Source organism: Rattus rattus, chromosome 8 (genome assembly GCF_011064425.1).
Source record: "Rattus rattus isolate New Zealand chromosome 8, Rrattus_CSIRO_v1, whole genome shotgun sequence".
NCBI lineage: Eukaryota > Metazoa > Chordata > Mammalia > Rodentia > Muridae > Rattus > Rattus rattus.
Genome location: NC_046161.1, coordinates 100685941 through 100713817, shown reverse-complemented (window position 1 = coordinate 100713817; position 27877 = coordinate 100685941). Strand labels below are relative to the sequence as shown.

The 27877-nt window shown below is 47.1% G+C and overlaps 1 protein-coding gene across 6 annotated transcripts in view; it reads left to right on the top strand.

Moving 5' to 3' along the window:
• Positions 1 to 27877, top strand: part of Dhx30 (DExH-box helicase 30) — a 32962-nt gene that overhangs the window by 4700 nt on the left and 385 nt on the right. For 3 of the 6 annotated variants that reach the window (XM_032910720.1, XM_032910721.1, XM_032910722.1), the window contains exons 3-21: positions 204 to 258; positions 4722 to 4817; positions 14062 to 14192; positions 15014 to 15124; positions 18945 to 19246; positions 19797 to 19917; positions 20646 to 20795; positions 23866 to 24018; positions 24314 to 25150; positions 25394 to 25469; positions 25553 to 25657; positions 25891 to 26066; positions 26258 to 26464; positions 26556 to 26637; positions 26709 to 26902; positions 27016 to 27175; positions 27290 to 27447; positions 27536 to 27639; positions 27716 to 27855. In XM_032910720.1, coding sequence (XP_032766611.1) covers positions 231 to 258; positions 4722 to 4817; positions 14062 to 14192; positions 15014 to 15124; positions 18945 to 19246; positions 19797 to 19917; positions 20646 to 20795; positions 23866 to 24018; positions 24314 to 25150; positions 25394 to 25469; positions 25553 to 25657; positions 25891 to 26066; positions 26258 to 26464; positions 26556 to 26637; positions 26709 to 26902; positions 27016 to 27175; positions 27290 to 27447; positions 27536 to 27639; positions 27716 to 27855 — 3331 coding nt within the window. In that variant the 5' untranslated portion in view covers positions 204 to 230. Of the gene's footprint in view, positions 1 to 203; positions 259 to 4721; positions 4818 to 5850; positions 5880 to 11782; positions 12018 to 14061; positions 14193 to 15013; positions 15125 to 18944; positions 19247 to 19796; positions 19918 to 20645; positions 20796 to 23865; positions 24019 to 24313; positions 25151 to 25393; positions 25470 to 25552; positions 25658 to 25890; positions 26067 to 26257; positions 26465 to 26555; positions 26638 to 26708; positions 26903 to 27015; positions 27176 to 27289; positions 27448 to 27535; positions 27640 to 27715; positions 27856 to 27877 lie in introns of those variants that run through there. The other 3 variants (XM_032910723.1, XM_032910719.1, XM_032910724.1) reach the window with 3 other exon arrangements.

Below are 27877 nucleotides of genomic sequence, written 5' to 3'. Positions count from 1 at the left end.
CAGTGCTGGGATTAATGGTGCGCTCCACCACCATCTGGCTTGGCCTTTGAATTCCTAAGCCTGGGGAGCAGCGGTTGGCCTTGCTAGTTTCCAGTTTCATTTCCTTGTCTTCTGGACAATGTCTATGCTCTTGCTGCAGTCTTTGCAGATTCTTGAACGAGGAATAGTAATTAATATTCATGGCCTTTTGATCCCCTTCTCAGGATTCCAGCTTTCTCTCCTGGCCAGAAATGTTCACCCTGGACTCATTCAGAAAAGGTAAGAATGGAGCTGTTCACAATTCCATGCCTGTCTAATGTGTGATTGGACATGAGGAAGGTTATGAGCGTGCCTCTGCAGTGTGCAGTCCTCTGACCCTCTCAGAGTCATTTCCAAAACCCCTTTCCTTGTCTACCTAGCTCAGAACTGATGCTGCCTCTTACCCTGGGTTTTGTGCATGTTTGCTGCCCTTCTCCCAAAGCGCTCCTTCCTGCCTATTATCAAAGTCCTTCCTGGGTTGGGGATTTAGCTCAGTGGTAGAGCGCTTGCCTAGCAAGCGAAAGGCCCTGGGTTCGGTCCCCAGCTCTGAAAAAAAAAAGAAAAAGAAAAAGAAAAAGTCCCTCCTGTTCTTCCATTTTCCTTTTTCCTTTTTTTATTGTGTGTGTGTCTATGTGCCTGTGTGTCTGTGTGTGTGCCCTGGCTGTCATGGAGCTTGTGACCCAGACTGGCTTTGAACTCAGACATCTGCCTGCCTCTGTCTTCCGAGATCTGGGATTATAGGTGTGTACTACTGACTAAAATTTTCAAATTATATTTGCTTATTTGTGTGTGTGAATGTTTGTGTATATGTGTGTAAAAAAGCTGACCAAGGCTCTGATCTGGGCATGTTTCACAAGTAGAGCCAGAATAGAGTTTCCTTTAGTGCGTATTAAATAGATCCTCCCAATTGTGTCTCCTCTCTCTTGTGTTCATCGTGGTAAGGGAATTGCCAACCAAGTGGTGGCCTATATGACCCACAGAATGGGGCCTTGGGGCTGTCCAGTGTACCGGACTTATGAACAGCTTCCTGCCCCTTTGATTATCTTCTGTTACTCCATCTATTTTCACAGAGGCTGAAAAATGAGTTGCTTTTTTTTTTTTTTTTTTTTTTTTTTTTGAGATGGAGGAGGCTAAGTAGAGAGATTAAAATGGAGATTACTATGGACAGCACATTATTTTTTGAGCTGAAAACCTAGTGTCACTTAATTACTTTGTGTCTCCTTCCTAACCTGTGGTTTTGTTGTCGGCTCACTTATAAAGGGTGGGTGACATAACTGTGGTAGGACTGTCTGAAAGAACGGTCCCAGTTTTGTGAAGAGAGGAAGGGCCCAGTGTTATTTAACACTCTTTATCTTCTGAGAGAGTCACAGGTCAGACTGGCCTCGCACTCACTACATAGCCATGGATATCCTGAGCTCCCAATCCTTTTGCTTCCCGGTCCAGATTATGCTGTGCTAGGGATAGATAGGTCCCAGAGCTTTGTGCGTGATGGGCAGGCACTCGACCACTAGGCCGGATCCCCAGCCCTTGTCTAACATTCTTACAGGATGGGCCCCAGTTACCACCTACGTCAAAATTTCTTAGATTTACTTGGGCTGAGTAGGTAGTGCAAGTCTTTAATCCCAGTACTTGGAAGGCTGAGACAGATGAACTCTTCGTGAGTTCAAGGCCACCTTGTTCCACATAGTGAGTTGCAGGATAGCCAGGGCTACACAGAGAAACCCTGTCTCAGAAAACAAAAAAAAACCAAAAAACAAAAAACCAAAAAATTAATTTGTCTTGACTTTCTAGACCAAAGCTTGATTGATGGGTTGTTCTTGTTTTGTTTTATCTTTGAGTCAGGGTTTCTCTGTCCAGCCCTGGCTGTCCTGAAACTCACTCTGCAGACCAGGCTGGCTTCCAATTCAGAGACCTACATAACTCTGCCCCCAAGTGCTGGGATTAAAGGTGTGTGCCGCCACCACCTAGCCTGAGGGACGGCATTCTTACTGCTGTCTTATATAAGGCAGTGCGGCCTTAACAGGAAACCTGGACCCAGATTTCTGGTTTACCTGATGGTTCTATACTCACTGGCTGGCTGGAGGTCTTGGCTGGATGACTGAGGCTCTCTGTGCCCTTTTCTCTCTGATTTCAATGGGTGAGATAAGCACCTTTGTCACAGGATCCCAAGGATCAGATGAGTTAATCTGTATAAAGACCTTAGAGAAGGGCCTGACTCCTTTAAAGGAACAGTCCATGATGTCATCAAATAGCAGCAGGATATAGTATGATCTAAGTTTGCTTTCTAACCAATGGAGTGTTATCAATAACATGTCTATCAATAATCTTTTTGTTTTGTTCTGTTCTATTCTATTTTATATGGAAAGGTGTCTTGATACTTGCTCAGACTGGCTCTGAACTCTCTTATGTCATAGCCCAGGCTGGCCTTCCTCTCTCTGAATTTTCTGCCCTTTCTTGTGTATTGAATGTCTGACTAATTTCTTGGCTGTACTGTCACAGAGTGAGGACTCAGTCTTATGTGGTTAGCACATGAAACACTGGATCAGGGTTGAATGGTAAAAGTACTTGTTGCATGGATTGGATGACCTGAGTTTGATCTCTGAAACCCACATAAAAGTTGAAAGAGTTTTTCTCTGACCTCCACACACAGTGGGACATGTGTGTACCTACAGACAACACACATGTACAATAACTTAAACAAAACTCCCATGTATCAAAATCTATAAAGATGCACTAGATCAGTAACAAGGATTCATGTTTCCTGCTGTACATCCGAAACTTTTTGGTGATACTGTAGGACCCCACAACGTTAGCCCTGTCCAGTTAATGAAAGCCTTCATGAGGTAACAGTCATCCCGCCATTTATCTACACTTCCCTAACAAGCTTAAAGGAGGTTTGTAAACATCTTTAAATTGTATACTTTTACATATGCACTTGATTGTGTGTGCTTGGCCCTGTGTTCATGTGGAGTTCTGAGGGTAATTTACAGAAGTTGGTTCTTTCTTTCTGTCATGGGCGTGCTAGAAATCAAATTCAAGTCACCAGGCTTGGTATCAAGTGCCTTTACCTCCTGAGCCAGCTCACAGCTGGTCCCCAGCCTATTCAGGTTTTTTGTTTTTGTTTTTGCTTTTTTTTAAATGTAGTATTCCTGAGAATAAATGAAGACTCTTTCCAGATAGGAATGGAGAAGTTAACTAACTAATCACTTCCAACTTTAGCCTCAAGGCAGAGCAGAAGTCAATTCAAAATTAAATCTTTTTTTTTTTTGGTTCTTTTTTTCGGAGCTGGGGACCGAACCCAGGGCCTTGCGCTTCCTAGGCAAGCGCTCTACCACTGAGCTAAATCCCCAACCCCCAAAATTAAATCTTAATCTAGAAAGCCTACGGCATTTCCCGTGTAACACTGTATATGTTTCCTGTAACAACCACATACCTCTAGTGTCTTAAAATTCATGGGAGAAGTAGAGCATGATTGAAATCCATTGTGTGCATGTGTGAAGCCCTCGAGAGTCAATGCCAATTATAGTGAAAAGGAAGATCTCGCAGAAGTAGACTTTGGGCAAGGGTAAGAAGGTCATGCACCAGAGGATGACACATAGTGTGTGCATGGGAAGACGCTCTGGCCCGCCAAGGCAGGTGGCTAGGTGATGCTAACACTGTGTCTGGTACACTGTGCTGGAAACAGGCTTGCTGAGGCAGTGCTGGGCATGGAGCTCCAAGCCACTGCAGCTACTCAGCTTTACTTCAGGTACCTCAAAAGTTAGGAGATTCTTACAGAAGTAATTTGTGGCCAGGTGTGGTGGCTTATGCCTTTAGTCCCAGCACTTGTGAGGCAGAGGCAGCTGGATTTCTGTGAGTTCCAGGCCAGTCATGGCTATTATAGACCCTGACATAACAGCAACGACAAAAGGTAACATGTGGGCTGAAAAGATGGTTCAGTAGGTAAGATGCTTGTTGCCAAGGTTGAACACCTGAGTCTGATCCGAACTTGTCGTAGGAGGAAAGAACAGATTCCAGAGAGGTCTCTGACTTTGACACATACATTATAGCCTATAATAATATAAACATACACAAATAAGTAAATATAAAAATAAAACTTAATGTAATTTGTAGGTCCTTGTTTAAGTAGAATTTAGTCTCTTAAATGAAACATTTGACGTGATAAATTGATTGCTTTAACATTTTAAATTATATTTGTATTTATTTGTGTTCTGTGGCATACTTGTAGAGGTCAGAGTCTTCAGAGGTCAGAGTTCTTTCTTTCCACTGTGTGAATCTGGGGATTGAACTCATGTCATTTGGTCTACAGATCTAGTTCTTAGGAAAGCCAGCATTACACAAAGAAACCCTGTCTCAAACAGCAACAACAAAAGGCTAAAGCCAAACATAGATGTGTGTTAAGACCCAGAGGGGCCAGTTGTGATGACATTGACCTGTGATTCCAGCATAAACTTCATAAAGGGTAGATGTAGTCTGAGGGCTTCCAGAGAGTCAGAAGGGATCTTCTACCAGGATGTTTCTGGTGTGTCTGTAAGCCAGTTACTGTTCTGTTGTACAGCATTGCTGGCCTGTTCCTCAGAACCTGGGATTGCCTTTCCAATATTTTTGGAGGTCTACTTGGATTTTCAGGATGAATTAGCTCAGTAGTGTGTACTATGTGAAGGGCAAGAACATACCACCTTGTATGTTTTCTCTTTCCCCAGATCGGACCCAGCACAGGCAGCGTCAATGCAAGCTTCCCCCACCCCGCCTTCCACCCATGTGTGTCAACCCTGCCCCTGGAGGGACCATCTCTCGAGGTAAGAGGAGGAGTCTTGCTTCCAGTAAGAGCTTGGTCTGAGGTCCGTGGGTAGGTGGGTGGCAGTGGAAACCCTGTACTGGGGGCATGCTTCTAGAAAATGAGTCACAAGGCTAGGTAAGCTTGGCAAAGAAGACAGACCCCAAGAGAGAAAATACTTACAATAGGTTTTTCATGGTCCTTGGTTATGCAACTTGGATGCTACAGTCTCCATGGGCCTCCATGTGTGGCCTGAAAGCAATGTTAGGATGAGTTAAGTTGTTAAGCACCAGATGGAGAAGCTTCTAGGCTAGTAGGAATTCCTAGGCTCTTCTTGTTCAGAGGGCAAATACTTGAAACAGGGCCAGAACAGAACCCTGACTCAGCCTGACACCCTCCATCTCGGATGCTTGCAAACTGTCTAACCCAGTACCTCAGAACACTTCACTGTCATCAGAATCTACCTGACAATTATTTGGCAATTTGGATATATTTTTGATAGGGAAGAATACTCAATGCCCAGATGAATGATAGTTCACCTCACGTCAACATGTACCTATGGATGGGGCAATAGTCTGAGCACAGGGGCGTCTTTTCTTTCCCTCAGACCTAAGTCTTTTCCTCCTTTGCCAAGACCAACATTCCTGGTGGCCTTTTTGTCTTGTCAGGCTCTCTTCCCTGCTGGGATTACCTGTTCATATCCCTCTGCCTACTGGAAAGAACATTATATTAGGTCATAGAGTCTTTGTTTCATCTGGAATTAGCCTGCCTAGTCTAGTTTCTATACAGGACTTTGAAGGTCAAGAGCTTAGCAAAAGTGTGGAGAGCAGTCTCTGTGGCCTGTGATGCTGCCATGCTTCTAGGTCGTTCCAGTTCATTCCCCTCTGCTCTGCCATGGCCCTGACTTCTGGCAGCAGTGTAGTAGAAATACATATTTGCAACCCTTCTGACCACCTGACTTAGGTTTTAAAGAAATGCCACCCCCTACCATTGCTAAAACAAGAGTTGATTGCCCTTTTTTTTTTCTTTCTTAAAATGCCCTGTAACTCGAAAAGGCTGAACGTTAACATTTCCAACATGGCAGGTGAGTGGCTCTGAGAGTGTTAGATGTGCTGTGGCTAAGCTCAAAGACTGTTTGCTTGGGTTAAGTAGGAGTCAGGTAGGCCGTGCCTCTTTGAATGCCAAGAAATACACTATGCTCTTGGGACGGATAGCTGCCCTGTGTGCCGAGCCATTGGTGCTGCACACTGCTGCTCTTGCTGTGCCTCCAGAAGGCTTCCACGGGTGTGCAGAAGACATCTTGATGTGCATATATCGTTAAGCTCTCTTCCTCACATGCTGCTTCTGTTTCCTTTGTGTGTCTGTGTGTGCATGCGTGTGTGCGTGCATGTGTGAGTGTGCTGGTGGTGGTGGTATTAGGAAGGCCCTAAACATCAGGCCTCACAGACACAATGCTAGCATTCTACCATTGAGCTGTATTTCCCCTCCTCCTCCTCCTCCTTCTTTTTCCTCTGAGATGGAGTCTTAGAGTAATGCACAGGTGGCTTTGAAGTTCTAGCTCAAGCAATCCTCTTTCCTTCACTTCCCAGTAGGTGGGTTCTAAGTAATGCACGAACACTCTAGAGGCTTCACTGGAATTCTGCCCTTAAGAACGAACTGTGGGGATTGGGGATTTAGCTCAGTGGTAGAGCGCTTGCCTAGCAAGCGCAAGGCACTGGGTTCGGTCCCCAGCTCCGAAAAATAGAAAAAAGAAAAAAAAAAAAAAAGAACGAACTGTGAAAGCCAGATGTGGGGTTAAGCACCTGTAATCCAACAGTAGGAAAACATGAGCATCAGGAGTTCAAGACCAGTTTTGGCTACAGTAGTACATGATACTTTATCTCCCTGTACCCATAGAAAAAGAAGGTATGTGGTAAAAATAGTAACTTTAGTGTTCAAATAGAATAAACGGCACCCAGAAGACAGTGGTCATTTGTATTGAGCAGAGCCCATTAGAGACATTTTGAATCGAAAGCAAAAAATGATCATCTCAGCTGTGCTTTGGTGGAGCGCGTCTTTAATCTTAGCATTAGGGAGGCAGAGTCAGGCAGAGCTCTATGAATTTGAGGCCATCCTGGTCTACAGAGAGAGTTCTAAAACAGCCAGGGCTACACAGAGAAACCCTATCTTGAAAAACCAAATCATCTCCTTTCCAGACTTGTCCCCATACTACCACCAATTTCTTACCAAAGCCTCCTTCCAAAATAAGTGTGAATATGTAAAAAAGAAACCTGTAAGTGTCCTCTGTGTCTTTTCCTTCCTACCCAGCATTGAGGCATGGAGCACTAGAAATCCCGCAGGATAATCTGCCCAGGTCCAGGGCCAGTTTACTCTTTCCTGTGTATTCCTTATGCAGTCATGCTTTTCCTGATGCAGGGCCTGACATTAAGGGCTCTGGGGCTTCCACGTGTGGGGAGTGTTTACCTAACCCCGATAGCTCTTCTTCTATTCTTATCTCCAGTCAGCTTGACGATGACTTATCAGTTTGAACATGATAAGTTGAGTACATTGCCACATGCTGGCTGAGAGCCCCAGTGTTTTAGGTGTTGATAGACCCCATTTCCTAAGGTACTGTGGTTTGCACAGAGTCTAAGTTGTCTTGGGTTTCCTTCTGTTGTCTTTTGGTGCTCACTTCCTAAACATGTCGGCTTATGCCTGAACTCTAGCAATTGGGAGGGTGAGGCAAAAAAGGATTGCTACAAGTTTGAGGCAGCCTGGGCTACATAATTAGTTGTAGTTCAGCCTGGACTATAGAGTAATACCATGAATCAAAATATAAGCGAAGCTTAAGCTCCTAAACATTCCCCTGCAGACTCAGATCCTTTACGCCTTGATTCTGTTCAGTGGCGATGTCCTGCCTGATGCAGAAGTACACACAAACGGAGCTGCTGAGTTGGCTCTGCAGGTAATAGTCACTGCCGTGCTTTCCTGATGACCTGAGCTCAGGGCCTGGCACTCATGGTGGAAGGAGAACCATGGTCATGCATATACACTAAAAATTAATAAAATACAAACTAAATAAAAAGAATCTCTCTAAGTTAGTAATCTTATATATAGTATATATCATATATAGTATATATCATATATATAGTATATATCATATATAGTATATATCATATATAGTATATATCATATATGGATATATCCTAGGATGTCAGGGATTTGCTTTCTCCCTTCTGAGTGCTGGGGTTAAATTCATGAACTACCATGTCCAGTTATATTTCAGGTTTTGCTTTCATGTTTTTCTGTTGCAATTTACTCTGCCATGATAGCAGGAAATCAGGAATTGATATTATATAAGCAAATTAGCATAACTTCCTTACAGGGCTAAAGATGCACTTCAGTTGGCAAGAGTATTTTCCTAGGTTGAAATACTGAATAAATGGGGTGTGCTGGCCCATCCTGTGCTCCCTGAACTCAACAGGATCAGTAGTTCAAGGTCATTGTTGGCTAAATAGCAAGTGCAAGGCAGGACGGGAGTAAGGATACTATGTTCAAATACCAACAAAGACCCTACAGTAGCAGCAGTGGCCTGGATTTGGTGTGTAGTCAAAGGTTTGCTAAGACCTACTCTGAGCACTTGGGAGGAGATCATAGAAACAGAAGCCTTCCAAAATCTTGTCTGAAGAGCTGCCTTGATCTTACAGGAGTCGCTGGTATTATGGAGTGACAAATTTGCTCAAGATGATGCTGGCTCTTAGAACTCTGTATAATTGATTTTTATTATTTTTCCACATTCTTGATATGATCCAGGGTGGGTTTTTTTTTTTTGTTTTTGTTTTTTGTTTTGTTTGAGACAGGGTTTCTCTGTGTATCCTTGGCTGTTCCACAATTCAATCTATAGACCAGGCTGGCCTTAAATTGGAGATCCACCTGGTTCTACCTCCCAGGTGCTGGGATTAAAGACATGCACCACCACCACCTGGCATGAACTTTTCTTTTTAGATTTTATTTGTTGTTACTGTGTATAAATATTATACAATGTGTGTCTGGTAAAGATCAAAGGACAACGTTATTGAGTCAGTTCTCTCCTTCCATGTTTCTCTGGGTTGGGTTGTGGGGAGCTAAACCCATGGCCTTATGCAGGTTAGTCACTCTGTCACTGACTGTCAGCCCCAGCCTTTTCTTAGTTTTAGAGACAGGGTCTTATTTTGAATCCTAGACTGACCTTGTACTCTCAAATCCTCCTGCCTCAGACTATTAAGTACTGGATTATAGGCATGAGCTACAATGCCTACCTTCTTTTCTTTGTCTTGATTTATTTTTATTTTGTGTGCATTGGTGTTTTGCCTGTATGTGTCTGTGTGAGGGTGTTAGATTCCCCGGTACTGGAGTTACAAACAGGTATGAGCCACCATGTGGGTGCTGGGAATTGAATCAGGGTCTTCTGAAAGGGCAGCCACTGCTCTTAACCACTGAGCCACTCTCCAGCCCCCTTGGTTTCTTGGTTTTTGTTTTTAACATAAAATTTCAGGCATCTGTTTAAAATGTTTGTTTTTGTTTTTGTTTTTGTTTTTGTTTTTAAGATTTATTTATTTGAATACTCTGTCACTTTCTTCAGACATGACACACCAGAAGAGGATATTGGATCTCACTACAGATGGTTGTGAGCCACCATGTGGTTGCTGGGAATTGAACTCAGGATCTCTGGAAGAGCAGTCAGGGCCTCTGAGCCATCTCTCCAGCCCTAAAATGTGTTTTAAGAATAGAGAAAATGGCCTAGCAGATGCCCATGCTCCTGTCGTAAGGCTCAGATGTGTAACAGTTCTTAGCAGCGTTGCTCTGTATGAGTCACTTGGCCTCTTTGGAAGCAAAGCTAGGAATCATGCATGAACACACTTAGGCCTCTGCCATCCATATGCTGGTACCTAAGGCATGTGTCACCACCACCGGCCACATGAGCCACCACTTGGTGCACAGACATACATGCAGGCAGAACATTCATACACATAACTGGCTGACCGAGCAGAGCAGAGTGCATTACTGAGGGGATCTCGATGGGCATAGATCGCTTTCTAGGTGGGGTCTTTTCTCCAGACAACGCAGTTCTCACTTTATCCTCAGCCACTGTTGTGCCCACCCCGACTTGGTAAACATCTTCATTCTTTTGAAAAAAAATTATAGTCTTTGAGGACCATTTTTGAAGCTGGTTAGACTTCTGGCAAAGTAATGAGCCACACTGCCAAAGGCAAAGTCCTTAGGGAAGCATATTATCATGCTCTGCCATATATATATAATGACAAGGTTTCTCTGCACTTCTGGCTGTCCTCGCTCTGTACAGCAGGCTGACATCAGAGTTAGAGGTATTGGCCACTGTCCAGCTTATTTATATATTATTAAATTAATTTTATGTGTATGGATGTTTTGCCTTCATATATGTCTGTCTACCATGTGCATAGTGGCTCATGTAGGTGGGGGGTGGTGAGGGTGGTATATGTCTTTGATCCTGGAACTTGGATGGTAAAGGCAGGTGGATTTCTGTGAGTTTGAGGCCAGCATGGTCTACAGAGTGAGTTCTAGGACAGCCAGGGCTATATGTGTCTCGAAATAAAGAAAAAGAAGTAGAACCTCATGCTGGCCTCAACTTTTTACCTTGTGTTGCCAGAGATGGCCTTGAACTTGAGTCCTCCTGACTCCACTTCCCCATGTGGGGTTCAGAGACATACGCACTATACAGTGCTTATGCTCAAATCCTGCGAACATAGTTATGGAGTCTGGGCCAGCACTATGAACTAAACTCCAACCCCAGAGCAGTTTTTTGTGTGTGTTTTTGTTTGATTTTTTTTGTTGCATTGTATAACCCATGTCAGCCTGGAGCTTCCCATGGAGCCAGGCTGGACTTGGACCTGCGTCTGCATCTGAGCGCTGGGCTACAGGCAGGGCTCACCACTCGTTTGCTTTTCCCATGGACCTTGGCAGTCCTGCTACTCAATCTCACAGCACACAGAGATCCACCTCCCTCTGCCTACCTAGGGCCGGGTTTAAAGGTTTGACCACCACAACCAGCTTAGTAATGTACTTTATTTATTTGATTTTTGGTTTTTTGAAACAGGGTTTCTCTGTGTAGTCCTGGCTGTCCTCCAACTCACTTTGTAGACCAGGCTGGTATCAAACTCAGATGCCTCTGCCTTAAGAGTGTTAGAATTAAATGTATAAACACCATGCCTAGCAGTGATATGTTTTCATGAGCTCTCCAAAGGATTATTCAAGTCATGGCTAGAATGAAACAAATTTCTTCTTCCCCACTTACCCAACTGCAACCCCACCCCCCTAGCAAAGTTTTCTCCCAACGTCCTGCGACTTTGATGCCCACTCTCCACATAGCCACTGCTTTCAGATCTAATTTCATTCCCAGCCCTCCAAGTCCTCAAAAGCCTTAAGAGACAGAAGAGGAATAAAATCCAGGTATATTAGTTTGGAAGTGGCATTGCAGTCTTCACACAAGTGAGGAACAGCAGGACTGCACTCTTAACTGTGGAGTCAGCTCAGTTCTTGGCACAGTGCCCAAGTGCTTTCTCCCTTGACTCCATTCTAGGAGATGAAATCAGTTTATATTTGAGAGGTCTTCCCTGTTCTAGAGTCTTCAGGATTACCTATAGGAGATGGGTGCCCTGCTTACACTGTATCTACATCCAAGCTAGGCGTTATGAAGCAGCCTGTAAGGAATTTACCATGTGTAGGACCTGGAGGGAACTTGGCTCAGTTCCTTGAATGGACGTTGAGCAAATGCCTAGCGCTATTTTCTAAAATTATCCTGTTCCCTTTCCTGGTTGAGATCCAGATGCCTAGTCTGGTTTGGATTTCCAGGTGAGGAGGCTCAGGCTCTGGGATGCATCTAGCTGCATCCTAGCTTCCTTGCTCTCAGGTCGGCACCGAGTCCCCCTGGCCAGCAGAGGGCGTACGGTACTGCTACCGGTTGCTGAGCCCTCGAAGGTACTGTCGCGGTCTAGGGCCGCGGGGACTGGTGGGATCGCGATGGCGGCTGCCAGGCGGCTCATGGCGCTGGCTGCCGGCGTCTCTCCGCGCCTCCGGCCGCCGGATCCCCGCGCTGCCGGGCGACAAGGATGCTCGCGCGGCTTCTCATCAAGCTTTGTCCGCCCCGATGGCACTCAGGAAGCTGCCGAGGTCGAATCAGAGGTGGCCCCTAGCGAGCCTGGGGAGGGTGACGGAAGCATGGTGAACGGTGAGGACAGTGAAGCTGAGATTTGGCTGCGATGTCCTTGACTAGGGAAGAAAAGCAAGGGGTGCCGTACAGTGGCCGGCCTCTCAGGTCAAGGCTTTATTTTTGAAAGTAGTTTAAACGCTTTACATCTGTGAGTCTGCCTTGCTGTTAAAAAGCCTGGTATGTCTTAGGTCCACCTAGAACCCAGCATTTCTGCATGTGGATGGATCGGGGGAATCACTTAAATATCCTATTTCTGCCTGATTGAGTGGCATTGAGTGTTAGCTCTGACATCACAGTTGGACTTAGCCCCAAATACACCTGGAGTTTCAGAAGATCGAATAGAGACACAATGTCTTCTTTGGTAGTCGGTGGTTTTATTGTTCTTGACTAGTGCAGAGAATAGAACTGGTGAGAATATGGCCATTAAGATAGGCGGAGTGAGCTAACCTTTACCCATCCTGAAGATCTGGAGGTGTGGTGTCTGCATATCTGTCTTAAAGTAGGGCTGCAAGATGGTTTCAACTCTTTGAGCCTGCTTAGGTGCCGTTTAGTAACTTCTTGATTCTTACATGCTTTATAATACAGTAGTTAGGAGAGTAGTCCAGGCTGGACCCTCCTATTGTTCTAGTTGACACCGAAGTCTGCCCCAGGTAAATATCCCAAACTAGATAGCCAGGTTATGTCAGAAGTTTTGGAGGAATGTTCCAAAACGCAGCAGTGGTGAGATGGCTCAGCTGGTAAAAGTGTTTGCAAGTCTGGTGGATAAGCCTGAGCGAGTTCCAACCCCTGATTGCAGTGGAGGGAGAGAACAGGTTTGCCAGGGCTATCCCTGACCTCACATACATGTGTACACACACAGTAATAAGATTATTTTTGAAACAGGGTCTCACTCTATAGCCCAGCTGGCCTGAAACTCACAGAGTTCCGCTTGTCTTTGTCTTCCATGTGATGGGATTAAAAGTTTTCAGCACCTACCTAGCAAGAAATGAATTTTTAAAAAAACATAAACTTGCCCGAACATTGCTGGAATTCTCAGGTATCCATTGAAGAATACTCTATCCACTTCTGTGTGAAAACTTCCCTAATGATTATGATGAACCAAGTACATGATACTCTATGGAGCAGTTCGTCTGTGGAGTGATAGAAGTTGAATGTAGTGCAGACACTGAAGGTGGCGAATGAGAAGCCCTCAGAAGCCTTTCCTGGAAGATTTCTGACTGCATGTGAATGGCACTTTCTTTTGTTTTGAGCTGGGCTATGCTGCCTCCTTGTGGTCCAACGAAGCCTGCATCTGGCAGGAGCTGCTGCTAGATGAGGTCGCTCAAGCATGTTCGTTTTGAGGTTAATGCAGAGAGTAAGTGGAAGGAAAGAGATGACCTACTGGTATCCATGACCCTTTCCCTTATGTCAGGGAGGCAGGAGGGTTAGCTCGTGCCTTGTCTTGGCTGTGAGCCTTCCTGTGAGCTTTAGGGAGGACTTGTGCAGAGTGCTAGGATTAGTTGAGAGTGGAGGCATGATCTTCAGAGCCTGGGCCGCATCCTGATCTGCAAGGGGCCTGTCCTTCACTGTGTGAATTGCTTTAGGAAGGTCCTGGGCATGCGGAGAACATATTTTTGGGTTGTGTTTTTTGGTTGGTTGGTTGGATTTTTTGTTGTTGTTTTTGAGACAGGCTTTCTCTATATAGTCTTGGCTGTCCTGGAACTCACTTTATAGACCAGGCTGGCTGTGAGCACAGAGATCTACCTGCCTCTGTCTTCTGAGATGTGTATCACCACCACTCTGCAGTTTATTTGTTTTTTGAGTACCTTCTTTTAGACATCAGACTCACGCAGTTTATTGACCAAACCAGCCCTTTTCCGAGGACTCCTAACTCCATTGACTGCTTTTGGGTCCTGAGCCAACATCTTCAGCCCAGAGCAACTTTGATTGATGCGCTCGAGTGAGCGAGCTCGAGCTCTGTCTCTGTCTCTCTGTCTATCTGTCTGTTTTTCTCTCTCTCTCTCCTACCTTACGGAGTTTCAAAAGAAAAAGAATTGTAATTATTTCATTCTTATTTTCTTAGCTTCTAGGGACCTATTAAAAGAGTTTCCACAGCCTAAAAACCTTCTCAACAGCGTGATTGGAAGAGCTCTTGGCATCTCACATGCAAAAGACAAGCTAGTCTATGTGCACACGAATGGACCGAAGAAAAAGGTAACTCTATTGATAGCTAAGTGAAACACTGGTTTGACTCAGAGGAAACTGGCTACTCTTCCCTTTTGGAGTTGTTTTTTTTTTTTTCCTAAGTGGCCAAAAATTCTGGGTTTGTTTGTTTGCTTTTGTTCTTCTAGACAGGGTTTCTTTATCCCCGGGTGTCCTGGAATTCATTTTGGAGACCAGCCTGGCCTTGAACTCAGATCTGCTTGCCTTTACCTTTCAAGTGCTGAGATCAAAGGGATGTGGCACTGCTCATTTGCTTTTGTGGAGATAGGGTTTTGTGTAGACTGGGTTGGCTTAGAACTTCTGTAACCGGGTCTGGCCTTGGATTGCTGGTTTCCCTGCCTCCACTTCCCAGATACTGAAGGTATTCTGTACACACGAAAGAGGCACGGATGCGTGCACTGTGAACTCAGAAGAGACTCTCACAATACTTTGTGGTTTTGGCCCCTTGTCTAACAAAGGATGCGTGAGAGAAGTGAAGGTGATGACTCCTGCTCCAAGTGTCGTAGAGCCTAGATCCCACAGAGGCGTGCAGGAGCACATTCTGCGTGAAGGTTCCTTTTGTTGGTTGTTTGCTTGGGGACAGGGTTTCTCTGTTTAGCCCTAGCTGTCCAGGAAATTACTATGTAGACCAGGCTGGCCTTGAGTCTGCCTCCAGAGTGCTGGGATTAAAGCCCGTGCCACCACACCCAGCTTGTTTATTTTTGATACAGGGTCTTAAAACCCCACCTGCCTGGAACTCACTGTGTGACGTGGTCTTCTGGGTCTCAGGTGTGGGCACCGTCCCACTTCTTATTTGCTTTTCACTTTCCCAGAAAGTCACACTGCACATAAAGTGGCCCAAGAGCGTGGAGGTGGAAGGCTATGGCAGCAAGAAGATCGATGCCGAGCGGCAGGCGGCGGCAGCAGCCTGCCAACTCTTCAAGGTGGGGCTCCTCTGTCGAAGGCTTGAGGCCCTGGAGGCTTATCCCTTGCTCTCTCTTGCAGTAGTTCTGGTTCCAGGGATATCATATGGTGCTTGCTGAGCTGAGCTGAGCTCTTCCCACGTCCTAGGAGTGTGCGTGTGTTCGCGTGTGTGCGTGTGTGTGTGTGTGTGTGTGTGTGTGTGTGTGTGATTACATATAGCTATGTCATCCTAGGTGTGTGTGTGTATGTGTGTGTGTGTGTGTGTGTGTGATTACATATAGCTATGTCATCCTAGGTTGTGTGTGTGTGTGTGTGTGTGTGTGTGTGTGTGTGTGTGTGTGTGTGTGTGATTACATATAGCTATGTCCTCTTAGGTGCGTGTGTGTATGTGTGTGTGTGTGTGTGATTACATATAGCTATGTCATCCTAGGTGTGTGTGTGTGTGTGATTACATATAGCTATGTCATGCCTGGGGGTGTGTGTGTGTGTGTGTGATTACACATAGCTATGTCATCCTAGGGGTGTGTGTGTGTGTGATTACATATAGCTATGTCATCCTAGGGGTGTGTGTGTGTGTGTGTGTGTGTGTGTGTGTGTTTGTTTGTTGTGTGTGTGGGTGTGTGTGTGTGTGTGTGTATGTCATCCTAGGGGTGTGTGTGTGTGTGTGTGTGTGTGTGATTACATGTAGCTATGTGTTTGTGTTTGTGTGTGTGTGAGTTTTTGTGTTTTTTTTGTGTGTGTGTGTGTGTGTGTATGTGTTTCTTTATCTGTGTGTGTGTGTGTGTGAGTACATATAGGTATGTCATCGTGGGGGTGTGTGTGTGTGTGTGTGTGTGTGATTACATGTAGCTATGTCATCCGAGGGGTGTGTGTGTGTGTGTGAGATTACATATAGCTATGTCATCCTAAGGGTGTGTGTGTGTGTGTGTGTGTGTGTGTGTGTGTGTGTGTGTGTGTTTACATATAGCTATGTCATCCAGAGGGCCTTTATAGTTGTCATTCCTGAGTTGTCGTCTATATTATTTTTCTGTTTATTCATTTGCTTGTTTGAGACAAGGTCATACTGTCTACTGATGTAGACCACGTCAGCCTTGAACACAGAGTCACTTGCCTATGCTTTTGGAGTGTTTGGACTAAAGATGTCCCTCACCATACCAGGCCTGGTTGGCTGGCTAACATGTCCCATGATCCACCTGTCTGCCTCCCCAGCCCTGGGATTATAAGTGTGCACCACACTTCCAGGAGTTGTACATCACAGTGGGGGATTGAATTCAAGTCTTCTGTGTTTGTTTGTTAAGCTCTTTACCAATAGAGCTCTCTGACTCCCCAGCCTCTCTCATTATGGTCATTGTACCCCATCTGGTCCGGAATTCACTATTGAGGGGCAGGCATACACTTTAATCCTGTGTTAGGATTAAAGGTGTGTGCTACCACCACTGGTTCAAGAGAACAGCTTTTAAAGATATTTGTTTTGTGTGTATTGCTAAAACACATGTATAAGTTCTTTATGCCTGGTGCTCTTGAAGGTCATGGAAGGGCAAAGGGATTCGCGTTACTTTATACCCTGTGTTCACTTGATCATGGCATCTTTGTATTTAAGATGGAACATGTAATTTCTCTGACTTTACATTTCTTTTTTTTTTTTTTAACAATCTTTTTTTGTTTTTAAATATTTACTATGTATACAACATACAGCTTTCTGCCTGCATGTATGCCTGCAGGCCAGAAGAGGGCATCGGATCCCATTACAGATGGTTGTGAGCCACCATGTGGTTGCTGGGAATTGAACTCATGACCTCTGGAAGAGCAGTCAGTGCTCTTAACCGCTGAGCCATCTCTCCAGCTCCCTGACTTTACATTTCTTAAGATTATTTTGGCTGTTGGGAGCTTAGAATTTTTGTTGTTTCTGTGTTTGACATTTTCTTTTTAATAGGCATTTCATTGAGTGAGTGTGTTTTCATGCTGTAAACACCGTCAGTGTCCAAGTAGTCTATCTCCTTAGAGGAATATCTTAACCCAGGCTTATTGTTCATTTTGTTAGTTAAAATTTTTTTTCTTTTTTTCTTGAAAATATCTTTTTTTAAGAATTTTTTATTCATTTTTTTTTTTTTTTTTTTTTTACATGAGTACACTGTAGCTGTCTTCAGACACACCAGAAGAGGGATCAGATCTCATTACAGATGGTTGTGAGCCACCATGTGGTTGCTGGGAATTGAACTCAGGACCTCTGGAAGAGCAGGCTCAACCTGCTCTCTTAACCACTGGGCCATCTCTACAGCCCATTTCCTTTTTTTTTTTTTTCTATTTGTTCTGCTGTGCTGAAGCCTGAACCCAGGGCACATGTGAGGTGAGCTTTCTATCACTACTTTTTGTAGCTCTTTTCTTTCTTCTTCTTTTTTTTTTAAGACTTTTAACTTTTCCATATGTTTAATGGGTGTTTGTGTGTGTGTATGTGGTACCTATGGCGGCCAGCAGAGCGTGACAGCATCCCTTGAGACTGGATTCATACAGATACAGATGTTTGTGACACTCCATGTGGGCGCTGGGAATTGAGCTCTGATCCTCTAGAAGTGTCTAGTGCTTCTAACCCCTGAGCTCTTGTCCCACACAGTTTCCATGTAAGCACATGCATGTGTGTGGGGTTCAGAGTGTTCAGGTGAATACAGTGTGTAAGGAACAAGCTTCAGTCGTCAGCTGTTGTGAGGTGAGGTCCTCTGTGCACGCAGCACATTCTCCTACAGGCGGAGCCATCCCTGCAGCCTACTTCTTGATCTTTCTGTTGGCTCCGTTACTGAAGTAAATACCCATACAATTAGTTTATGTTGACTTGTGAATTCCTACCGAATATTTACTTTACGGACGGTTTTAAAAACATTTTGGATTATTGTGTAGTATATTTCTAACAGGGTTCTTGTGGTAGGAATGGTATCTATTGGACATTGTGGCCACTCATTTCCTAATTGCCTATTACTGTGGCTTTGCAGATCACTGTGTGCTGTATCTTACAGCTCTGGTTCCCTGGTGTTTTGTTTGTTTGGTTTTTCCAGACAGGGTGGCTCTGTGTAGCCCTGGACTCTTTGTAGTCCTGTCTTAGGACTTGTTTTGTAGACCAGGCTGGCTTCAAATTCAGAGATCTATCTGCCTCTGCCTCTTGAGTGCTGGGATTAAAGACCTGCACCACTATTACCCCTTTTTTTTTGTTTGTTTGTTTTTGGGTTTTTTTGTTTTGTTTTGTTTTGTTTTATGGGGTTTTGGTTGTTTTGTTGCTTTCTTTGGTTGTTTTGTTCAGACTGGTCTCAAACTATGGCACCCAGCTGGGCCTTGAACTGTCTATCTGCTTCGATGAGTGCTGGTTCTGCAGGAGTGATCCGCTGTGCCTGGGGGCTCCGTTGCTGTTTGATTTCTGACGCTCTAGTGAAGTAGCTTCTCTCATTTCTCACTGAGACCAGCTCATGCATGTCAGGCTGCTCACAACCTCAAGAGGTCTTCCTGCCTTGGATTGGGATAGGATTTCAGACATTTGACCCAAATATCCAGCAGATCTAGACATTTCTAAGAAATTCTCTCCTTCCCTTTCTTCTGTCCTTCCTTTCCTTCCCTTTCTTTCTGTTATTGTTTATTGAGATGGATTCACTGTGTAGGTAAAACTGGCTTGGATCGCAAGATTCTTCTCTTTCAACTTTCATTGTTAGGATAATGGGTTCCCCCATCATGCCTGGATTTATGTGTACTTTTTATTCCCATTCCTGGCCAGGGCCGAGGTATGTGTAGTAGAGCCCAGCACAAGCCTGACTGAGGTGTAATGATGGTATGATCCTAACAGTTCTCTCCACCCGACAGGGCTGGGGTCTGCTGGGTCCACGGAATGAGCTGTTTGATGCAGCCAAATATCGAGTGCTAGCTGATCGTTTTGGATCTCCAGCTGACAGCTGGTGGCGCCCAGAACCCACCATGCCTCCAACTTCCTGGCGGCAGCTGAATCCTGAGAACATACGGCCAGCGGGTCCTGGAGGACTGTCCCGATCCTTAGGCCGAGAGGAAGAGGAGGATGAGGAGGAAGAGCTAGAAGAGGGGACCATTGATGTGACGGAGTTTTTGTCCATGACCCAGCAAGACTCCCACAACCCACTCAGGGACTCAAGGTACTGCTGTTACAGGGGGATGCAGGGAACCCTGGCCACATCTTGACAGAGGATTGACCGTCTCTGGGCCTTTAGATGGGGGCTCTGCCCAGCACTTTGTTGCTCAGGGTGTCTCCCCTATATGGGGGAATGGGATGAGATCGCACACTACTGTCTCCCCTATATGGGGGAATGGGATGAGATCGCACACTACTGTCTCCCCTATATGGGGGAATGGGATGAGATTGCACACTACTGTCTCCCCTATATGGGGGAATGGGATGAGATCGCACACTATTGTCTTGGCCTGTGGCTGGGCTCCTGCAGACTGTACATGACCTTTTCCAGTTCACACAGCGATCACTGCTTACCCTCTCCCTCTTGCTTCCCTCTGGGGAATGTTGGGGAGTGTGGGCTCTGCTGTGTGACTGAAGAGGCAGTAGAGCCTGCCCCCGTCATTTCATGCGTCCTACCTACCTGTCACAACAGCACTATGTCCCAACCTTGAAGGCCCAGGGAACATGCCTAGGAAGACGGCAGAGTTTTTAACCTCAACTGTTTGTCCTCATAGGGGGGGCTCCTTTGAAATGACAGATGATGACAGTGCTATTAGAGCTCTGACCCAGTTTCCACTTCCCAAGAACCTTCTGGCCAAAGTGATTCAGATTGCAACATCTTCCTCCACAGCTAAGGTGAGTTGGCTCTCCTGAAAGCGTGAGCTTGAGCAGCCCGCTTGTGTATGCCCATCTCTCCCAAGGCTAAGCAGGAACGAAGCCTTGGGTGTGGGGCAGGGCTGAGTGTGTCAGTCTCGACTCCTACCTAGGCTACCCAGAAGGTATAGGATCCGTGATGGATAGAAAGGATAAGGCAGCAGGGACAGAAGAGAAGTGAAAAGGCTGGGGACTGCTGATTAGAAGACCCCAATCTGGGACCCGGTGGTGGGTTAGGATTATGAAAGAGTAGGAGCGGGCGCCTGCATCCTGGACTGTAAACTGCATCACTGATGCCACAGCAGGGCCTCTGGGGACCGATGATGAGGTATAAAGCCTTTACTCTGTCAGGACAGGCATGGGATTTGACTCCTGTTTTGCAGCTTCAGCACCAGACTTTCCTGAAAGTGCTAATTGGATGAGGGTTTGGAAGACAGGTAGTGGCATTGCATGAACCCCGTCTTCTACTACAGAAATTGAGAAGCAAGCTCAACTAGGGTCACACAGAGTCCCTGGGTGAAGGACATAAAGCAGAGGGACAAAGGGGAAATCACAGTACAGATCCATGTCTGTGCCCAGTCTGGTATGGCTCTTTGGTGCTGAAGAGATCGTGGTTAAATCCATCTTTGGGTTCCTTGAAGTGCTTAGATTATCCAACAGTCTCTTTCCATTCCCTGCGTTTTGTAACTTCGTACTTATCTTCCATGTAGAACCTCATGCAGTTCCATACTGTGGGTACCAAGACCAAGCTGGCTACACTCACTCTGCTCTGGCCCTGTCCCATGACCTTTGTCGCCAAAGGGCGCCGCAAAGCTGAGGCTGAGAATAAGGCAGCAGCCTTGGCTTGCAAGAAACTGAAGGTAATAAGTCCTTTGTCTGTGACAGACTGGTCTATTTCTCTAAGTAGTAAAACCCACTAGGCCTTGGACTGTTTGTACCCAGGTAGGAAAGGAGCTGGTGGCCCGTCTTGCTTGTCAACTCTGTTCCGACCTCTGCTTTCCCAGTCTTGCACAGTGACTGTGCCTGGGAGCTTAGCCATAACCGCACTTGGTCAGAGCCTAGGTGCCCAGAGAGATCCTGCTCACTGTGGTGACCAAGAGAATAACAGTTAGAATGAAAACTAAGGAAGAGACATTAAGGTGATGGCAATGTATCCTTCATCTGGCAAGTTGTGCGCCCCCTTCCCCACCCGTTTTTAAAACATTTTCTTATGTATACACCGTGGTACATGTGGAGTCAGAGAACCATGCAGGAGTAAGGTTTTTTCCTTTACCATATGGATCACAGCGTCAAACGCAGGCCATCAGACTGGCTGCAAGCATGCCCTTCTTGAGACAGGATCTGGTGGACCAGGCTAGCCTGGTACTTGTTACACAGTGGAGGACAGCCTTGAGTTTTGCTCTTTCTGTGTCCATCTCCCAGGTGCCTGTGCCACCTTGCAGTGCTGAGGACCAAACCCAGAGCTTCATGTGCTAGGCAGCTGACTGACTAACCATCTTACCTACATCCCCAGCCTGCCCCTCTACTGCTTCCTTTTGCAGCAGGGCCATACTACAGCTCAGCTGGCCTGGTACCTGCTGTGTAGCTCAGGTTGGCTTCCAATTCACAGTCCTGTCTCAGAATCCCAAATGGTTATCCATGGATGCCATTAAGTCTGGTAAACTTTTCTTCCGTATGTTGGGGATTGAACATAGGGCATTCCTCATGCTTGGTGGCCACTCTCCATGGTGAGCTATCTAACAGTTCCCACAGCCTTGGAATTAACATTGCCTCATAACAAGAAGTGCGTTCATCTGATGCATGGTGGCAAATGGTCAGTTTTGGTTTGCAGAGTGCAGTGAACCTGCTTTACTGAGTCGTCTGCTGTATCTTTGTGATTTGGTTTTGGGAACCATGTCTTAAAGCCCTCGATGGTGAAAGGGACAGCTGTCAACTTGGAGAATATGAGGAGTTCATGACTTGGGGGTACTTAATGCTGTCATCCTAATATTTGGGAGGCAAGGCAGGAAGATCATCATGAGATCGAGGCTGGCCTAGGCTACATAGCAAAGCTGTATTTAAAAAAAAAAAAATAGAAACAAAATACTGGTGGGGCCGTGGCGGTGGCAGCAGCAGTGGCAGTGGCTGCGGCCGAGGGCCATGGTCCAAGCCTTCAATCCCAGAACTCAGAGTTAAACTGAGAGGCAGAGGCAGGTGGATCTCTTGAGTTCCGGGCCAGCCTGGCCTTTAGAGTGAGTTTCTAGGACAGCTGGGGCTACACACAGAAACTCTGTCTAGAGGAGGGGGGAAAAAAGGCAAGAACCAAAAACAAAACAAAATCAGGGAAAAAAAAGTTGGAAACAAGAGGTGAAGTCAGGGAGTAGATGTGCTGATCTGGGTCTCACTGCAGGATGTTAAGAGTCTGCGATGTCAGTTCATATGCACAAGTCCCCCACTCACAGCATGGGAGCAGCTGTCTGGGAAAGGGCTACAGTGCTGGGAAGCTGGGTGACACAGCAGACAGCAAAGGGATAGCATTAGGGCCTCTTGTGGGCCAAGCACTAGGTCTTCAGTTATAGCAGAGCTAGAGGAAGTGGGAAGACAGCTGAAGGGAGAGCTAGTGAGACATTGCACATGAGAGGAACACAAGGGTAAGAAAAATGATGGGCTCACATTTACGTGAAGTGAAGGTCATATTTCATCTCATGAGGTGATTTTAAGCATGTAGTGAAACAGGCATTTTGCTTTAAAGGGCCTATCTTATCATGTTCAGACACTTACAGGACATTACATGCGCTTCTGTATGATGGGGTCACCGATGGCACTGTCTAGAAAGTTACCAGCAGGAACTACTAGCAGGATTTGGGTAGGGAAGCCGTGGTAAGTCTACACAGGGAGAGCTTGCAGAGTAGGGTCTTTGAGGCCTGCCTCACTACCGTCTAAGGAGTGTGTTCAAGGGAAGAGATTGGTCTGGGACACATGAAGGCCATGGATGCACACAGGGGCTGTTCTTGGGCCACCGTGCCTGGGCAACATTTAGTTGTTAAATTTGTATTTTAAATTAAGATAGAGCTATACTGTATTGTTGTAAAATGATAAAAAAAACAAGCTGCTGTCTTTTACCCCACTCTAGGGCGGGCACTGTAGTGCCCCACAATATCTGGTAGACATCTTCATCTCAGTCAGCAAGTTTCTCACCCGCTCTGCTCCATCCCATATCACACTGCCAATGACTTCTCTCTGAGCCTGGCAATAATCTCTCTACTCATCTAGTTCCCAAGGCAGGCTGCCACCATGCCAGAAATATACATCCCAATTCCGTGGCGGCTTAGTGTCCCAGTCACCACGTACTCTCTTAAAACTTAATTCACCACAAGAAAGAACACACAACACAATAACCTCTGATCCAATTGATAAAATTGCCCACCTAGACATACAAGGCCCTGTACACATCCATCCCTTAAGAACATTCATAACAACCTGTAAATACAGAGTGGAATCTTAACATCCGCCTCCATGTTCTCTCTGCAGCTTCTTTCTTCCGTCTCCTTCCGTTCCAGTCTCCTCTTCCCTCAAACCTTTCTCCCGCCCATCCTTCCTTCTCGACCAATGACAGGCCTTGTTCTGTTCTATCTTGTACCTGCCTTCACCTGTATGCCATCATCCTACATTGTATAGCCCAGGCTAGCTTGGAATTTGTGAAAGCCTCTTACTTCTGCTTCCCGAGTGCTGAGATTATAGGCATCAGTACCATGCCTGACCAAAGTTTAGTTCCTAGATTAATTTTGCCTATTTAGGTTTTTAATAAGCTTGTGGAGATTGACACTGTCTTAGTTCATTCTCCTTTATTCACTAAAACCAAAATCTCTAGGCAGATTGCTTACCATGGCCCTCAGGTTCTGAGCCCGTCTGGTCTAGGAGCATAGACTGAGCCTAATGTATCTTCTACAGAGCCTGGGCCTTGTGGACAGAAACAATGAGCCACTTACCCATGCCATGTACAACCTGGCCTCCCTGCGTGAGTTGGGCGAGACCCAGCGCCGGCCATGTACCATCCAGGTGCCTGAGCCCATCCTTCGCAAGATAGAGGCCTTCCTGAGTCATGTAAGTGTCCTGTCCTCCATGCCACTGTCCCCCTCTCCAGATTGGAGGCTGTCTCTGCCTACAACAGGCATAGGAAACCCTCTTTTCCCACTGAGCAGGGGAGCTTTGGACTCCCCTGCACCAAGTCCCCTTAGTCATGCCTACGAGGGTGTCAGAGCAGCAGTCACAGCCTAAGTTCTCTGCGCTATGGGTTGGGCCCTAACCATGTGACTGAGGTGAATCCTTTGGAGGGGCTGACTGCATGGAGGAGGAAGATAGACGTCACTGTCCTTTTACTTGTTTCTTCATCCTCTAGTACCCGGTGGACAGTTCATGGATTTCCCCAGAACTCCGGCTGCAGAGTGATGACATCTTGCCCTTAGGCAAGGACTCAGGGCCCTTGAGTGACCCTATCACAGGCAAGCCATACATGCCCCTGTCAGAAGCAGAGGAGGTGCGCCTGAGCCAGAGCCTGCTAGAGCTGTGGCGGAGGAGAGGGCCAATCTGGCAGGAGGCCCCCCAGCTACCTGTGGACCCTCATCGGGACACTATCCTCAGTGCCATTGAACAACACCCAGTGGTAGTCATCTCTGGGGACACAGGCTGTGGGAAGACCACGCGTATCCCTCAGCTGCTATTGGAGCGCTATGTGACTGAGGGTCGAGGTGCCCGCTGCAATGTGATCATCACACAACCTCGCCGAATCTCAGCTGTGTCTGTGGCCCAGCGGGTCAGCCATGAACTGGGACCCTCCTTGCGCCGGAATGTGGGCTTCCAGGTACGCTTGGAAAGCAAGCCTCCAGCCCGAGGTGGGGCGCTGCTCTTCTGCACTGTGGGTATCCTGCTTCGAAAGCTGCAGAGCAACCCCAGCCTGGAGGGTGTGAGCCACGTCATTGTGGATGAGGTCCATGAGCGGGATGTGAACACAGACTTCCTGCTGATTCTGCTCAAGGGCCTGCAGCGGCTCAACCCAGCCCTTCGGCTGGTGCTCATGAGTGCTACAGGAGATAATGAGCGCTTTTCCCGGTACTTTGGGGGCTGCCCTGTCATCAAGGTACCTGGCTTCATGTATCCTGTCAAGGAACACTACCTAGAGGACATCTTGGCCAAGCTGGGTAAACACCAGTACCCACACCGGCACCGGCACCATGAGGTGAGAGGCCCCTATACCCCTGGGCCAGGGGCTTTCCTTTGGATTCCCTCCTCCCTATCCTTATGATAGGGGGCTCTTTTCTTCCCAAGCCTGTCTCCTACATAAAAACTGGGGAATAATCATGACTTTGTGTGTGACAAGTATGTGCGGGCTAGAGTTTACATAATGAGTAGCTCACCCTCACTGTGTTCCTGTATGTGACCTTTACCCCATGACTTAGTGGCCTTTCTTCCCCCACTCCAGTCTGAAGATGAATGTGCACTTGATTTGGACCTTGTGACTGATCTGGTTCTGCACATCGATGCCCGTGGGGAACCAGGTGGGTGCTTCCCCCCGATTCTCAGCTACTCCTTTCCCTACTAGCTGGACCAACTAGCTCATGACTGCAGGGTCCCTTTACAGGTGGGATCCTGTGCTTTCTGCCTGGTTGGCAAGAAATCAAAGGAGTGCAACAGCGGCTGCAAGAAGCCCTGGGCATGCATGAGAGCAAGTACCTTATCCTACCAGGTGAGTCTGGGCATGCATGCACAGGAAGGAGTCTTGCCCTCTGTGGTAGGGAGTGACCCAGCCTATACTCAAGTGGGCCTTCTCACTTAGATCATTTGGGCTTCAGTTGTATCAGGGCCAGGTTGGTCAGGGCCAGGGTTGGGCGAGGGATCCAAATTCTTGCCCTACCCTCACTATGGGACTCTTCTGGCTGAACAGTGCGTGAAGCCCTTTTGCATCTTGCTATCCACCAGTGCACTCCAATATCCCCATGATGGACCAGAAGGCCATATTCCAACAGCCTCCACTTGGGGTGCGCAAGATTGTATTGGCCACCAACATTGCTGAAACCTCCATCACAGTTAACGACATCGTGCATGTCGTGGACAGCGGTCTGCACAAAGAAGAACGCTATGACCTGAAGACCAAGGTGGCGCCTCTCTCTTGGGCCCAACCAACCATTGGGGAATGACTCCAGTTCTCAGGTTGCCCCTAGTCCTGATCTACTGTAGACATTCTTTTTGTGTGAGGGCCACACAGATGGAAAATATTCCTGTTGAGGGGTTATGGGCGGCTGGTGACATGGCCTGTAGCACATGTAGGTTTTCTGCCTTCCCCTAGGTGTCCTGCCTGGAGACCGTGTGGGTGTCGAGAGCAAATGTGATTCAGCGCCGGGGCAGGGCAGGCCGCTGCCAGTCAGGTTTTGCCTACCACTTGTTCCCGAGGAGCCGGCTGGAGAAAATGGTTCCTTTCCAAGTGCCAGAGATCCTGCGCACACCTCTTGAGAACCTGGTGCTGCAAGCCAAAATCCACATGCCTGAGAAGACGGTACGGCAGCAGAGGCAGGGGTACGGAGGGGCTGGCCTGGACAAGGCAGGTAGGACGCAGGCTCCTGAGAGTGCCGTTCTTTCTGCTGTAGGCAGTGGAGTTCCTCTCTAAGGCTGTGGACAGTCCAAATATCAAGGCAGTGGATGAGGCCGTGATACTGCTCCAGGAGATTGGTAAATGGAGGCTAGGAATGGTTGGGCTGTAGAGTGGCTCATGGGAGGGACTGACAGCTGAGCTGTTGCAGGGGTGCTGGACCAGCGGGAGTACCTGACTACCTTGGGGCAGCGCCTGGCCCACATCTCTACTGATCCCCGACTGGCCAAGGCCATAGTGTTGGCTGCCATCTTCCGTTGCCTGCACCCACTGCTGGTGGTTGTTTCCTGCCTTACCCGGGACCCCTTCAGCAGCAGTTTGCAGAACCGGGCAGAGGTAGACAAGGTTAGACACAGTGCTTCCTATAGCCCTCTTGCTATCTATTCACACCTCACCCATTGTCCTGAGATGGACTCTAGTCACTCTCCTGATCTCTGAACAACATTCTCCTCTCCCAGGTGAAGGCATTGCTGAGCCATGACAGTGGCAGTGACCATTTGGCCTTCGTGCGGGCTGTGGCTGGCTGGGAGGAGGTACTGCGCTGGCAGGACCGTACCTCCAGGGAAAACTACCTGGAAGAAAACCTTCTGTATGCCCCCAGCTTGCGCTTCATCCACGGTCAGCCCGGCCCCCAAGAGGGCCCCCTGAGCACTCTGCCCTCTCCCCCCCAGAGCTCCCATGCCCAGTCCTGAAGCCTGAGGCCTCTGTTCACACTGCACTTTGCCTCCCCAGGGCTCATCAAGCAGTTCTCAGAGAATATTTACGAGGCCTTCTTAGTGGGAAAGCCCTCTGACTGCACACTGCCCTCTGCTCAGTGCAATGAGTACAGCGAGGAAGAGGAGCTGGTGAAGGGTGTGCTGATGGCTGGCCTCTACCCCAACCTCATCCAGGTGCTTCCTCCAGGATCAGTCGGGTGCTCACCAGTCCCCACCTCTCTCCAACGCTAGCTCCTTACTCACATTTCTTTCTTCCCTTTAGGTGAGGCAAGGTAAGGTTACTCGGCAAGGCAAGTTCAAACCCAACAGTGTCACTTACAGGACCAAATCTGGCAACATCTTGCTGCACAAGTCGACCATTAACAGGTGAGTGGTAAGCAGGAGAGTGAGAGGGCCCTGGAACGGCCAGAGGTGTAGCTTCACACAGCACTTTGTTCCCTAGGGAGGCCACCCGGTTACGGAGCCGATGGCTGACATATTTCATGGCCGTCAAGTCCAATGGTAGCGTCTTTGTTCGAGATTCTTCCCAGGTGCACCCACTAGCTGTGTTGCTCCTAACAGATGGGGACGTGCACATTCGAGGTGGGTACCCCTCCCACCATCC